General features: G+C 39.2%; 1 protein-coding gene across 1 annotated transcript in view; it reads left to right on the top strand.

Moving 5' to 3' along the window:
* Positions 1 to 7,671, top strand: part of atos (atos homolog atossa) — a 370,092-nt gene extending 362,421 nt beyond the window's left edge. The window contains exon 12 of the mRNA XM_090369459.1: positions 7,310 to 7,671. Coding sequence (XP_090225585.1) covers positions 7,310 to 7,475 — 166 coding nt within the window. The 3' untranslated portion in view covers positions 7,476 to 7,671. The remainder of the gene's footprint in view (positions 1 to 7,309) is intronic.
* The last annotated feature ends 9,281 nt before the right edge of the window (positions 7,672 to 16,952 follow it).

Genomic DNA, 16,952 nt, shown 5'->3' with positions numbered 1-16,952 from the left:
TCTTCATTTTCTTCAATGCATGTTCTACCTCATCAGGAAGAATATCGGGTATGTCGTATGTGTTGCTACTTTGCAATCCATCTTCCCCACTGCTGGTATTATTCCCTCGCTCCTTGTATAATTCTCTATAGTAGTCTTCTGCTATTTGAATTATGCCTTCTCTGCTGTTTATAAGTACACCATTGCTATTCTTCAGTTTCAGTATCATTTGTCTTTCTGTATTACTGCTCATGGCTGCTGATTTAAATCCTTTGTTTTCCCTTAATGCTTGTTCTACTTTTCTTGTGTTAAATCTTCTTATGTCCTCTCTGAGTCTCTTTCTAATGGCTTTGCATAACTCAGTATACTCAATTTTCTTCCTGTCAGTGTTTTTCTTGCTCTTTAGTTGTCGTCTTTGGTTCATCATGACAAGTGTTTCTTGACTAATTTTTTCTTCTTTGGATTTCTGTTTCCCTATAGGTTTCTTGGGCTTTATCACTTTCAGAAAGTTGTAATATTCCTCGTCGATATCTTGGTCCTGAGCAGTCTGCAGAAGCTCAAACTTGTTCTTAAGTTCCAGTACATACTGCTTTTTCTCCTCCTCTGTTATTTCAAAGACCTTTGTATTATTTACTTGAGTCAGTTTTTTCCTTTCCTTTCCTACATCTATATCAAGTGTACATCTTACCATTCTGTGATCACTTCCAACATTTACCTTATTCAGGACGGTAACATCATTCACAATATATCTTCTGTTAGTGAGGATGAAGTCGATTTCATTAGTTGTTAATCCATTTGGACTCTTCCATGTCCACTTTCTGTTCACAGTTTTCTTGAAAAAAGTGTTCATTACTGACAGTCCTTGAGATTCTGCAAATTCCACAAGTCTTTCACCTCTTTTATTTCACCAATTCCAAAATTTCCTATAGTTCCTCTTTCTGCGCTGTTTTGCCTTTTTCCAACCTTAGCATTGAAGTCCCCCATAATAATAGTGTAGTGGGTTTTCTGCTCATCTAGAAGACTCTCAATTTCAGTGTACATTTCTTCAACCTCTTCATCATCATGGCTCGAAGTGGGGGCATAAATCATTATAATCTTTAGCTTGTACCTCTTAGAAATCTTGAATATTAGTCTTGACACCCTTGGTGATGTACTTTTGAATTCCAAAATGTTGTTTTTAAAATCTTTATGGACCAGAAACCCAACTCCACTCCTTTCACTGTTTCCATTGGTGTACAGCAGATTTCCACTTGATAAACTTATAAGTGATTCATTTCTTCTTCTTGTTTCAGCCAAACCGATGATATTCCAATTCACATTTTCTAATTCCTTTTCCAGCTCTAATATCCTGTCTTCACCGATGAGTGATCGTACGTTATAACAGGCCAAGCTTCACCGATGAGTGATCGTACGTTATAACAGGCCAAGTTCAATTTCCGTGCATGGCAGCCTGGTCGTACCCAGAGATTCTTAGCACCCTCTGCTTCCACTCTGATCTTCTCGCTGCCGTAAGAGGGAGAGTGAAAGCTGCTGGGGACTGAGGGCCATTTGTATTGTTGTGCTCTCATTGCTGGAGGGTTTGGTCTTTTCCTCTTCATGCTGACCAGGCGTCTTGAAGAGAACCACTCTACACGTTCGTTGCCACCTAAGTGACGTAACAGGGCTTACCATCGAGAAGGTGTGCATGAGTGGATTTTAGGGAGGCAGGCCAACCGGACTTCTCCTAAATCTTCTGTAATAGAGAGATATTGGATCCATCAGTGTTTTAGGCTGAGTGTCTGATAACACACAGGATACCTGTTCCCCTCTAAGTCCCCTACAACCAAACCATACTTACTGTTTAAAAGATCTTGAAGATCTCTTAATACAGATACCTCCACCTCTCTGTATATTAGGGGATTTTAACGGGCACCACCCTTATGGGGCGATCCTAAACTAGACACACGTGGTTGACTCGTTGAAAGCTTTCTAGAGTCACAAAACCTCACCTTACTCAATACTGGTGCACACACTCACATACAACTCCCAAGTGGACACACCTCAGCAATAGATCTCTCAATTTGTTCTCCAATACACTTTCCAATCATAGTGATACATTTTAAATGATCCTATGGGCAGTGACCACCTTCCAGTCGTATGCAATTTTTTCATAACAAACTCCGCAGGAAATGGAAATTTGTTCATGCAAACTGGGCAAAATTTCGATCATCAATCTCTCTTGACAAGCAAAAAATCCAGCTCCAGAATATTGATAATGTAACAGATCACATCACATCTCCTAAAAGTGGCCAAGGACACAATGCCATTATCAAATCCCCCTGGTCACAAGCATTATAATTACTGGTGGAATGATGAATGCACAAAAGCAAAAATCAAAGCCTGGAATTTATTTCGGCAATGTCCAACCACAATCAACCTCATTAATTACGAGAAGCTAAAGGCAAAAGCACGTTTTACACAAAGGCAAGCCAAGAAAGAATCCTGGACCCGTTTTGCATCGACCTTTAACAAAAACACTGATCCGAAAATTATATGGAAAAAAATTAGACAGTTCATCTGGTAAGTTTCCTACCATAACTTCTCCAAACCTCTCCTGGAAAGAGCAAGCTCTATCCAGTTCCTTAGATATTGCTAATGCTTTGGGCAATACTTTTGCTGAAATATCAGCAGCATCAGCATATTCTACATCATTCCAACGAATTAAAAACACTAGAGAAAAGGTTACCTCCATAGCCCAGGTGGGAAGGAGCAGCAGTGCGTAGCACATGCTTCTTGATTAGACCGGGGTTCGAGCCTGTCACCACCAAATACGGAGGATGTGGAAAGGTCAAGGAATGACCACCGCATATCCCGGAGCAATATGGCCTTTGTTGCTAATGCTCCAGAAAAGCATGCCATAAACTTTCAAACCACCAGCCCTCTTCCATATAACAAACCTCTGCAATACTCTGAACTTTTGCATGCCACTAGAACAGCCCACAATGGTGCTGCCAGGCCAGATGTGATTTATTATGTCATGCTACAACATCTCTATGACAAAGCTTTATGCCTGCTCCTGGTTTTTTACAATCGTATATTTTTAGAAAATGTTTTTCCAGCTTCTTGGCATCACTCTACTGTTTTGGCTTTCCTAAAACCTGGGAAAGATCCAACTAACCTCTGTAGCCAAGTGGTCAGGAGCGGGAGTGCAGTAGCACACGCTCTTTGAGTAGACCGGGGTTCAAGCCCCTGACTGCTGAATACGGTCGATCTGCCAACCTGCACTGGACCAGCGTGGCAGATTATGGTCCATTTCCCTCAGCATGAATTGTTCAGGAGGCTTCCATCCTGCAGTGGGTTGATAATGGCTGCACTTTACTTTTTTTTTTTTTTTTTACTAACCCCTATAGCTATAGACCGATCTCTCTCTCAAGCTGCCTGAGCAAAATCCTTGAAAAAATTGTCCACAGAAGACTCATATGGATCATTGAGTCACAACATCTAATGAGCCATAACCAATATGGCTTTCGTAAAAATAGGTCATGCTTAGATCTTATGGTCAAAGCTGAATTCGCCATTCGAAATGCCTTTGTTAAACATTAACATCTTGTAATGGTTTCAATAGATATTGAGAAGGCTTTTGACACTACCTGGCAGCATGGCATACTTAGTGATCTTTACTCTCTTGGTCTGCGAGGCAACCTTCCTATATTTGTTCAGAACTTCCTACGTACTAGATCGTTTCAAGTTCAGTACCAACATGCCCTCTCCAAAACGTTCATACAGGAAGGAGTACCAGAGGGATCAGTACTGAGTGCCACTTTGTTTGCTCTTAGAATAGATTCCATCACCAATCAGCTTCCAAATACAGTTGAGACCTACCTTTATGCAGATGATCTTTCCATCTGCCATTCCCAAAACATGAGGTCTATTGAATGGCAGCTCCAGATATCACTTAATAAAATACAACAGTGGGCCAGCCTCAATGGCTATCAACTCTCGCAGCAGAAAACAGTTGCCATTCATTTTTGTAGACAGCGCAAACTTCATCCGGATCCTGAACTTCAAATTTATGTCTCCATCCCGGTCACTAATAGCATCAGATTTCTAGGATTAACCCTTGATAACAAGTTAAATTTTATAGACCACATTAAAAATGTACAATCTTCCTGTCTAAAAAAAGTTAAATATACTTGGAGCTTTATCCTCCCAAACATGGGGCGCAAATCGTTCAATCTCTGCTTCGGCTATATCGGGCATTAATCAGATCCCGTCTTGATTATGGAGCTCCCATCTATGATTCAGCCAGATTGAGTGCATTGCGCTGTCTTGATCCAATTCAACACAGTGCTTTGAGACTTTCACTCGGTGCTTTCAGAACATCACCAGCACATAGTCTCTATATTGATACCCATGAGCCCCCACTAATGTTCAATCCACCATTAGAAAACCTTTTTAGAAATAAACCAAGCAACGTAAAGCCAGCTGGTCTTCACCTTCTTGAACTGATGCAAATTTGGCATGTTTCCATCCATTCCGTACAACAGGTAACAACTTGTACTCGACCACCATGGGTTCCACCTCCTATACCGACCTGTGACACTTACCTCTCTCAATGGGGAAAAAATATTTTACAAACATCAAATATCTTTATGAAGCTCACACTCAAAGATGGATTTTTCTCCAATTTATACAGACGGCTCAATCTAATTCAAACATTGGAGCGGCTGCAGTGTTTCCAAATACCGTTATTTCAGCATCCTTGCCATCTGAATTCAGTATCTTCTCAGCTGAATTATATGCAATCAAACTGGCTTTATAAAATCTCTCTTCTGACTGTGCTTTAAAATCTGTTATTTACACTGATTCCCCTCAGCTCAATCTTGGCTTTATGTAACTCCTTAGATAAAGTACACCCTGTTCTAGATGAAATAAAAAGCATATTACTACAGATTGAAGAATGTCATCAACTTGTCACCTTCTGTTGGATTCCCGCTCATTTTGGGCGATGAACTGGCTGATAAAGCTGCAATAAATCCAACCACCTTAGACTTAACTAATATCCCTGTTCCACCATCAGACTATGCATTAACCATTCAGGCTGCATGCCTGTCAAAATGGACAGCAATATGGCACTCTCAAATTAATAATAAACTCTTTCAATTTAAACGTGATCCAAAAATTTGGCGCTCCAGTGTCCGCACATCAAGATGAGAAGAAGTAGTCCTTTCAAGGGTAAGAATAGAACATACTTATCTGACCCACCTTTATTTACTCACAGGGAACGACCCGCCACAGTGTCCACTTTGTAATATAAATCTGAGTATTAAACACATTCTCATTGACTGCCCTTACTATGAACAAGACAGAACTTGGTAGACCAATAACTTTAGAGAATCTCATTTCTTTTTATAATAAATGAATAGGCGCATTATATCCAAAGTAGCTTATGTGCCATCAAACCCCCATATCAACAACAACATGTTTATTTAATAAAAAAAACTTTCGAGCCTACAGGCCAGTAAGGCTCCTGAGGTTGATCGCATATACACTATAATTTTAAGGGAGGTGGAAAATGAGTGCATTGAACCATTGAGGCTAATTATGCAAGTATCACTGAACTTGGGAGTGATTCCGTTGGATTGGGATGCCAGTGTATATTTGTCCAGCTGCCAGTCCAATACATTAGGGCAGTTCTAAGAGTGAAGTGGGAAATTACCAGCCAGTCAGTCTTAACTTCAGTAGAAGGGAAAATAATGGAGACAATGATCAAAGTTGGAATTCAGGATCGCTTAGATAGAAATGGAATTCTGAAGGAATGGTTTTGTAAAGGTAAAATCATGTTTAACTAATCTGGTGAGCTGGACGTTGGGAATAATTGCAACATTATTTGGATTTCAGCAACGCATTTGACTCAGTCCCACATGAGTGGTTACTTTATAAGTGGGAACAGATTGGAATCACAGGGAAAGTCTTTAGATGGATAGCTGCATGGCTTTAGGGCAGGAGGGTTGTAATAAATGGTTATTTCTCAGATTGGGTTGATGTAAGAAGTGGGGTTCCCAAGGATCAGTATTAGAGCCACTTGTTTTTGATTTTCATAAATGACATCGATGAAGGGATAGAGGGCATGATGTAAAGATCGGTAGAGTAGTTAATGATTGCTCCAAGCAGAGCTTCTTCAGAATGACCTAGGTAGACTTCAAGGATGGTCAAAAAAAATGGCAGCTATGCTTTAATCCAGCAAAGTATAAGGTATTGTACCTGGGGAACAGTAACCCCAAAATAACTTATACACTTGGTGGAGATGAACTGAAGCTGGTAGTGGAAGATAAGGACATCATAATTCCATCATATAAGGCTGTTGTTAGACCACACTTGAAATACTGTGTTCAGATATGGAGACAGCACCTAAAGAAAGACACTGTTCTTCTTGAGAGGGTCCAGAGACGGGTAACTCGTCTGGTGAGATCAGCAAAAGGGCATCCATATGAGGAAAGACTTCGAATATGTGGGTTGCAGAGCTTGGAAACTAGACATCTTAGAGGAAACTTGACTGAGGTGTTTAAGGCTCTGAGAGGCATGAGCAAAATGAATGAGGATGAAATTCTCATAGTTATAAATGATTCTAGAACTAGGGGCCATAATTTCAAGTTACTGGGGGAGATGTTTAGACTGGATTGCAGGAAGTTTTATTTGAGCCAGCGAGGTATAAATTACAGGAATAAGTTACCTACATGGGTAACTTATGTATGGATAATTATGGATAATTATTGGATAATTATGTATGGTAAGAGGAAAACACTTAGGTTTCCCTTTTCTCTTATTTATTAATTATTATTATTTTTAAATTTTTTTCTTATTTTTTTGGCTGGTGCAGCATAAGCCATAGGCTTCCTTGCACCAGGTGGCCATTGCTAATACTAATACAAACTTCCATCATTTGTAGTGGAAGTTGAAAACTTAAGGCAGAACTAGATAAGCATTTGGAGTGAATGGGCGAAATGGGAAGTTTTTGTTTGTTTTTTGGCTGATGCTATACAAGCTCGCTTTCTTGTATCATATGCTAAGTCTCTCGTTCTCTCTAACTTCTTTTTAGTGCACATATATTTAAGTAAGGACTTATTAAACCTACCCCTCCAATTCAAAATAATAAAACTGTCAATTTAACAATTTCATGATCAAAAATGTTTGTTACAGTGAATGAGATGATGGTTAAAAGAAGTCTGACAATGTATCAAGCAAATTATCAAAGTTAGCTTCATTCCCTTTCATGATTTGCCTTCTCTCTCTCTCTCTCTCTCTCTAGGTTTACTAACTTTAGGTTTCCGTAAATATCTTTTTCATTTAGGTTTGCCAGCTCCAAATCTGGAAGGATCTACCTCCATACTGACGTCCGAATGATCATATTTCGAAAGAGTGACTTGGATGCAGCCACTGTTCATGGACAAAGACCCTATGAATTGAGATCATTTACTCAGGGTCCCACCAATCCCAAATTTTCTCCTCATAAGTAACAATGGCTGCTACTTTAGGGACCGACCATATATATTGTTGTAGATATTGTTACTGGTTGTCTTTTACAGTGTCTTACTTGTTGGTGTTTATGTTAAGTCGAAGATCAAATGTGAAAGTTATAGATTGTGTGGGTATTTGTTTGAAATATTGAGACTGTAGTAGTATTGAAGCAACATTAAATCATGGTTAACTTATTGTTAGACATTTTTGTAATAAAATTTTCACTTCTTATTGTACTAATTATGCATGATAAAAAGAATACACATTTCTGATCACATATGTATTTTATTTCAACACTTAAAAACAGCTCGTCTTAACATTTATATTTGATAGTATATTGAAGAAGTAGCAATATGCCTATAGAAATTAATGCCAATTCTTTCTTAATTGGAAGGGGAATTTTTGTGTAAGCTGTTCATTGATATGTTACCACACCTCTATTTAAATTAACATATCGGCTATATTTCAGGGCTTCACTAAACGCTGTCAGCGAGCCTCTAGATGGAAACAGAAAAATAAACAAATTACAATCTCATAGTATTCATTGAAATGATATGTAAGAAACAGATGAATTAACTTATGGACGCACATGCTTAATGTTACAACATAAATCTGTCGAGAGAGAGAATGAGTTTTATTTTTCAGCCCTCTCAAGAAACTACAGAAAAATGGCAAGAGGCATGATAGGTAAGGAAATACACAAAAGAAAATCAAATGTCACCATTACCTCCAACTTGTGTGGGTGGGGAGAGACTGAAAGTAATGAGTTTTTTTTAAGTGAGAAAAACTATTTACATATAAAGAAAATGTAAACATCTGAGAATAACATAAGAGTAAATAAAAACAGTGATTTCTAGATAAAGATGTACCTAAACCATAATGAGTTGACTAGTCCTAGAAAATGAATAAAAAGGATACAGGGAGACCTTAATGTAAAACTCTTGGAATGGTATGGGGAAGCGGAAAGAATTACAAGATATGATCATTTTCTACATTATTTAATTCCACCAGAATTTGTCTGCTGTAGTTATCTCATGATTAACATTTTCCACTTAACATATTGGCTAAGAAGTTTGATAATCCATGCTTTTTTATCTTTTAGTTTAGTTTGCAGAAGTCAAGCATTCAGTGTCTCCCATAGGTTGAATTAGCAGAAAGATGGGCACATAAACACAATCGAAGTCCTTTAACTGAACACAAAGGATAATGTTCAATTTCTGGTACCATTCATCTCATTATGGTTTAGGTGGCTTTGGGTGTCAAGCAATATTAGTGACCAGAGTGTCTTTTCATAATGATTATCTAATATGCTTAACTGTAAATAAGTTTCTCCTACATATTCAATCTGCTAACTTAATAAGACTAATCACAATAGCCTACGAAGGAAAGTCACCTTTCTTTAATCAATTTTTTTTTCCTTCTTCACTTGGGTCACTAGGTGGCATCACTCTTACCTCCAGGTAGCAGGGCTGGCAAAATGGGAGAAAAGACAAATCTCCCAGGGCCAAATAAGAGCAAATCATGAATAACTCATACATTAATTTCTCTGTGCTGACAGACAACCCAGACACTTAAATAAAAAAAGATATGAACAATTTTCTTGATCATTTACTCCAATATTGAAAACGTGATTGGAAAACTCTCTCCTTTTAGAGTTCAGAAGAAAAATTGGAAAGTATAACTGGATCTCCCAAATCTGTTAAGACTCAGGTCAGGACACATCCTCATTGAGACTACTAATGCTAGACATTCTAAGTGACTTGATATTAACCTCTTTCTGCTGGATTACCAGTAATAAGGTATGTTCGTGTCAAATGGCACCTGGGATTTCTCCAAACTCCGTGTGTGTTTCGCTGTATTGAGGACAGTACACTGTCAAGCCAGAGGCTTGAAAGTGTGTGGGCCATGTCTTTGCAGTGTGATATGTTGTGCCCATTGTTTGACCGGCTTATTGGCTGCCAGGCCCCTAGTGGGGCCTGACTTTGCCCATACCTTGCCACGTGGAGGCTAGCCGGGTGTATCCAGTATCACAACAAATTGCTCTGGCAGGTCCTGCCACCTAGTTTCCTGGGATTTCAGTGGCTAGGACCAAAAAAAAAAAAAATTTATGCATTTGACATTAGTGCTTAATGGGATTGCTGTTAGGAAATCGCTGGTTGGGGTTGAACACTAAAGAGATGTGTTAAAGGCCTAATAGGTTGGGCAAAACTTTGATGTTATTAAATTTAAACATGAGGCTATATGCTAGATAAAGGCTAATAGTGTTTGTTGTCTTAGAGATTTAGACAAAACCGGTGGAATTTAGACGTTGATTAGAATTTGAAGGCATTGTTAAGGGTGTACCTTGGTTGATTTAGTGAGAGAGGGGGGAAAACAGAAGAATAGAGATGATAGAGTAGACAGCCCCAAAGAGGTCAGTGGAGATGAGCCCACCAGGCAAAGTATGGGGGATAGGCAGGGAGGAGAGGAGACAGAGATCATCTCCCCCCGCCCGCCTGGGGATGAGGTTTTAAAGGGAACCAGGTTAGAGTACCCAGTTCAGATCGCCAGTGGCGTGTTGACAGCAAAGCCGCAGAATGTCTTTGTCATTCTGTGGCTTACTAGTAATTTACCAGGATTACCAGTAATAGTGACTCTTCTAAAGGCTTGATCTATTAGATGTTTCTGAAGAGGAGATCTTTGAAAAATTTAAAGAACAAAAGGAAAGACAAGCCAAGAGAATCTCCATTAGAAGAGATGGCATGGCATTCTCACATGTAATCTTACTTTGACCATAAACACACCGCAGCATCCAACTTCCATTAAGGCCTGATATCTGGTATGCACTATCAGACCATATTAACCAAACCCATTATGATGTTTCTGATGTCAGAAATATGGTTATTCCATGGCAAGTTGTCTAGTACTCCTACTTGTGCTAAGTGCAGGTCTGTTGCCGACAAGGAGAAACTGATCAATCAACTGAATCGGACTCTTTTGTGGACATCAGACTGAGTTGATACCACCAAAAGAAGGTCTTTCCCAAAGTAAGTAAAAGTACAACACAAACCCAGACCAGTAAACATGCCAGTTTCCATACCACTTAAACCTCCTCCTCCATCCAAATATAGAAGGAAAAACAAAACAAAACAACTTCAGGTAATCTGTTCTACAAATTTTTCGTCAAGGAAGATGTGGATTTGGGAAAGCCTTTACTCCCCCAAAACAGTAATAATAATAAAACCAAGAATGAAAAGCAAAAAATCTCAGCACTATGGAAATTCTCCAAAAAGCCTCTCATTGCATCTGAATATTGGCTACTCAAATGAGCCAATCGGAAATCCAATCTGACACCACAAGCAAGAACTACAGCATTATAAAAAGAAATGAATAATGAACACACTAGGAGGGACTTTTGAAAAGTTCATGGGCTGAGTATGAAAAGGTTGTGGTACAGTGTTAAAAATTTCATTTCTGTACTTAATGTATAACACTTCAAACAGTAATCCACCAGGGTTTCAATGTCTTGTTTTTTTTAAATTACAGGTACTGAAGTCGACAAAGTTGCATGAATGAGGCCAAATCAGTCACCATGCAGTCATCTAATGTTTGGGGAAAAAAAGGGACTAATGCCAAAAGGCAATTTATAAGGATATGGTTGAAACATTGGGGGAGGATGCCCCTTCTTATTCCACAGTTAAGAATTGGGCAGCAGAAATTAAACGAGGAAGAGAAAGAGCCTATAAGACCCACACTGTGGAAGACCTACACAGTGAATCACTCCAGAAGTTGAGTGTGTGCTTTTTTTTTTCTTTGGTAGTTATTGGCGCATCGGCTTCTGTGGCCATAATGCACCTCCCAAGGTTTTTGCAGTACTTTGATCCAAGCCAGAGGCGGGATTCGAACCCGCGACCTTTGGGTTGCTAGGCAGGTGCTTTACCCACCCGGCTAGCCCGGTCGGCTGAGTGTGTGCATGATCCAGTATTGACTGATCAGTAAGTGACAGTTTTGTACATTTCCACTGAACATGTGTTACCACATAATAACAGTGATTCTTGCTATGAAAAAGGTGTCAGCACAATGGATCCCAAAGTTGTTGTCAGCAGATCAAATATGCACAAGGGTTGTCGAGTGAAGTGAATAGTTTTCAAGCAGATCCAACACATTTCCTTGCAAAATTTATGACCATGGATGACAAATTGCTCAGTCACAAACAGTGGAAACATGGCTGTCCTCCCCATTCTTCAATTCCTTCTGCCGGATAAGATGGCATTACTTTTTTGGGATGATGATGGAGTGTTGCTAGTGGATTACCTTCAGAAAGGCCAGAGTCACAAGTGCATATTATGCAGACCTTATGAGGTGTTTGCCATCCGTTAATGCCTTCATAAAGAGAGAACATCTAGTTGTGATTAATCTCGATATTGAGAAAGCATTTGATACCACCTGGCGATATGCTGTACTTCAAGATCTTCATTCTTTCAGCTTGAGAGGGCAGTTACCCCAATTTATTCAAAACTGCCTATGCTACAGAACGTTTCAAGTTAGATACATGAGCAATTTATCCAAATCATTGGAACAAGAGGAGGGTGTACCGCAGGGTTCCATTCTCAGTGCAACATTATTTTCAATAAGAATTACAAACATGACATGGGATGTACCAAATACAGTAGAAACGGTACATGTTTGCTGATGATCTCATTATCTCTTGTAAATCCCAAACTATGAATACATTGAAAGGCAACTTCAAATTTCTATAGCTAAAATAGAATCATGGGCATTACGGAATGGTTTCTCCCCAGCAGAAAAGAAATCCACTGCAATTCATTTTTGTAAAAAATGCAAACTACATCCGGACCCAGAAATATATTTTAAAAAAATGCCTAATACCTGTTACCAACAAGTTCCATCTATTGGGGTTATACTTAGACAATAAACTTAATTTTGCTTCTCATATAGCTTATCTGTGGACAGTGTCTTAAAAAACTGAACATTCTTAGAACAGTCTCTGCTATGTCCTGGGGTGCTGATAGAAGCTCTCTCCTACATCTCTATAGAGCTTTAATAAGATCATGCTTGGATTATGGGTCACCGGTCTATGACTCCACAAGGAAAAGTTCCCTACTACGTCTGGACACCATCTAGCATAGTGCCCTTAGGATAGCTGTGGGAGCCTTCAGAACATCCCCAGTTCACAGCCTGTATATTGAGGCAAATGAACCTCCTCTTCATCTCAGAAGAAAAATTTACTGTGTAACTATGCAGCAAAGATTAAATGCAATCCATTCCACCCCAGCTGGCAGTACTTGTTTTACCCTCAGTTCACCATGCTATATCACAATAAACCCAACGAAAACTGCCCCGCAGGGCTTCGATTGCAAGAACTCTTACTCAATTGGGATATTAACTTTCAGAACATATTTGAGGATCTTCCCACTCCAAAATCTCCCCGGACTGATTTCTCACCTCTCTGTGACAATTTCTTTTTAAGATGGGGAAAATCCTCCCTGGCAAATATCACCATTCAACAACTACACAAATCGCATTCCTTGGCCAACTCAGAGAAAGTACAAATTTATACTGATGGCTGCAAAACAGATGCGGCTACAGCAGTTTCTTACACCTTCTCAGTAGCTCTATACCACAGTATTATTTGCAATAAAACAGGCTCTAGACAACATAATCAACTTCCATATTGAGCAATCGCTTATATATACAGACTCCTTAAGTGCAATAACTGCCATCCAATCTACTCTTTCTCCCTATCACCCCTTTCTTAAAGACATCAGGTCTAAATTATCTTACTATCAAACAGACAACCAGAAAGTTACCTTCTGCTGGATCCCTGACCATGTTGGCATCCCAGGTAACGAACATGCGGACTCTGCTTCTAAACATCCCGACTCTGGATTTTTCACTCAACTGAAAGTGCCTACACTGACTACAAATCCATTATAAAAAAACATGTAGAAAACAATGGTCTCATCTCTGGCAAGCTCAAATCAATAATAAAATGTTGCAGATTAAAAAATAGCCAACAGTGGTCATCTAGTTTCAGGACAAGCTGACAAGTGATTCTGGTAAGGTTCCACATTGGTAATTCGCATCCAACTCACCTGTATTTGCTTATGGGAGAGAACTCTCCTTAGTGTTTCTTTTGTCAGTCACACCTAACAATAAAACACATACGCATTGAATGTTCTGAACTTTCAACTGTCCGAAAATCTAGCTTTAGCTCCCTATCCAACTTACAGGGACCTTTAACATTATCACGTATTCTCGGTAATAAAGCAAATTTGGAGGAACTGTTTCAGTATTTAAAATGCATAAATTTGTATTATTATATCTAATTATAGTAATGCGAAATTAGTAATAACTAAATCAAGAACAGGCACAATATGGCCCAAGAGGTCCTTGTGCCAAAAATCCTCAAATACTATTACGAGGTGTTTGCATGAAAACATCAGACAAATGTAGAGGAAAACTCGGCAAAGGGGTCTTGTTCTACTAGGATAACATTCCTGCTCACAAGTCTTTCATTGCAATGTCTGCACTGCATGAGTGCAGCTTTTAAAATCTTAGACCATCCCCCATATTTACCAGATCTAGCACTATTGGACTTTCACATATTTTTTGGATGGCATCCATTTTCCCACCAACACTGATGTCATTGCTGCAGTAGATGCATTTCCTGGAGGCCCATGGAAAAAACCTCATTTCAGCTGGAATCAATGCATTGGTGGATAAAGTGTATTGACACTAAAGAGGACTACGATGAAAAGTAATATGTTACCACACTCCTCAAACAAACCCTTCATACTCGGGCTATGAACTTTTCAAATGCATTAGCATGAGAAGAGACATATGATGCAAGAAAGCAAAAAAATACAGCATCAGCCAAAAAAAAATTCCCATTTCACCCATCCATTCACTCCAAGTATTTGTCTAGTTCTGTCTTGAATTTATTTAAGCTGTCGAATTCTATGACAACAGATGGAAGTTTGTTACAACAAATAACTACTAGGCAAACTTCTGCACATCTATTCAACAACTGTCTTTCCTCAGTTTGAATTCATGTCCCCTCAAGTGATTTAATCTGGGCAAGAGGCAGGATCCCATCAGCATTGAGCTTGCTCAAACCATTCAAGGCCTTATACACCTCATTCAGATCAACTTGCAGGTGCATAGTCACCAGACATTTGCAAATCTTAAGCCTTTGTTCCATTCAATAATCTTGTTTCCCATATCTGTACTTGTTCCAGCAGCTCTACATCCTTCCTAAAATGAGGCCTCCAGACCTGTATACAGTACTCAAGGTGTGGCCTGACCATTGCCTTCTACAATGGTATAATCAACCTCCTTATCCCTATTAGAAAAATTTCTATATATCATTCACAAGACACCATGAGCTACTCTTGCAGACGGTCTGCACTGCTCAGGAAACTTCATATCTGACTGCACAATTATCCCCAGGTAGTACCACACACGGTTGATATGGTACTCGGAGGTTACTATGCAGTACCTTACATTTGTTAATGTTAAACTTCAGTTGCCACCTCTCAGCCCAATGTTTCTAGATCTTCTTGCAGTAGTATACTGTCATTAGTAACCCTACCAACCTTCGTATCGTCTGCAAACTTCGACATTAAGCCTGATATACCGTCATCAACATCATTAATAATACAGAAAACAACAATGGACCCAACACTGAACCCTGGGGGACTCCACTAATAACATTAGTCCACGAAGAGCAGTGTCCATTGATTCCCACTCAACCATCCTTTATCCATAGCAGCATGTTGCCCTTAATGCCATAGTGCTCCAATTTGTACAGTAGTCTTCCATATGAAACGGTATCAAAAGCTTTCCTAAGATTAAGTATATGAGATCAAAATTATTTTTTGCATCCAGTTCCTTTGTGACCACATCATAGTATCCAATCAAATTGGTCAGACAAGACTTCCCCTTAACAAACCCATGCTGTGTCCGACCTATAACCGAAGTGTTGTCTAGATGATCCTGCAGTGCTTCTTTAACCAGTGCCTCCATTAATTTCTGTGGAACAGAAGTTAAACTAACAAGTCTATAATTACTTGTCACCCTTTGATCCTCCATGCACATCTCCAGTCCATGGGTAACTCACTGGGTCCAAGGAAGCTCTCATAATTATGGCTAAGGGTTTGCTTATTTCCTTTGCTACCTCCATTAATATAACTGAAAAGATCCCATCCACTCCAGGTGCCGTTTTCATGTTTATCTTCAACAATTTCTCCTCCACATACCCTCAGTTATTAAAAAATCATTTAACTCACTACCATAGTTTAATACATCCTTTGGTATTCTCCTCCTGGAATAATTCCCCATGTATAAATGTAGATGCAAAATACTCATTCAGTTTGTTAGCTACCTGAACAGGATCATCAACAGTTGAACCATCAATACCAAGTGGACCAATCTGATTCATCCCCTTCCTTCTAGTGTTTACATAAGTAAAGAACTCTTTGCTGTTTTTCATTGCATCTTTGGCCAAAGATTTCTCGTAATCTGCCTTTGTCTGCCTAACCTCCTTTGTGACTTGGTTACAGAACAGCTTATATCTTCCATAGACTTCTGTGCCACCTGTTAATTTATATGTATCCCATGCAGTTTTCTTCTCTGTCACGTGTCTCATTAGTTCATCTGACATCCATTTTGGCCTAAACCTTGAACAATATTTCTCCGTTGGGATGAAAAGCCTTGTAGCTTCCAAGATTAATTCTTTGAATGCTTCCCATTTAGAATTTGTTTTTCGTAATATCATCCGTTGGCTCATTACAACTGTCTCAGATCTCCATAGCCACCTTTACAAAAGCAAAACCCCTTCCCTTTACCCTTGATGGTAGTTACCTCTTTGGGTAAATCCGACATCAAAATATAGTGGCTCCTTTATCTATAGATTCTTAATGCATGAAGAATCGCTACTGATAATCAAATCAAGAGTATTACTCCCACTGGTTGTCTCTCGAACATGCTGCTGTAGAAAACAATCATCCAATAAATCCACGAAAGCCTTGCTAGTGTTCAAATGACCAACCCACAAGTTCCAGTGAATATCTGGGAAATTAAAATCTCCCATTACAAGACAATCTGATTTACTGGCCCACTATTTCTCTGTACAGCTGTTCATTATACTCATCAGTCATTAGGCCTATAGCACACTCCTGCTCTCAGTTTTGCTTTCGCAGTGTTTATGTCACACCAAACTGACTCAACACTACACTGTCCACCCATGGCAGCTGGATGCACTTGCTTAGATTTTGTGTTTCTTAACTAAAAGCATAACTCCTCCCTTCTATACACATTGTACTCCCCAAATTGGAATTCTGCATTCTTTATATCACCACGTCTCTGATATCCCAACAATATCTGCCTTTGATCTTTTGACCCACACCTCAATTCATTTACTACATTCCTAGCATTAGTGTACGTACGTGCACCTGTTCTTATTCTTAGCTACC

The sequence above is a fragment of the Mastigoproctus giganteus genome, chromosome 3, assembly GCF_048544385.1.
Source record: "Mastigoproctus giganteus isolate SK-2022 chromosome 3, ASM4854438v1, whole genome shotgun sequence".
Taxonomy (NCBI): Eukaryota; Metazoa; Arthropoda; class Arachnida; order Uropygi; family Thelyphonidae; genus Mastigoproctus; species Mastigoproctus giganteus.
The sequence above is the reverse complement of the archived record's forward strand: the minus strand, read 5'-3'. Positions and strand labels throughout refer to the sequence as shown.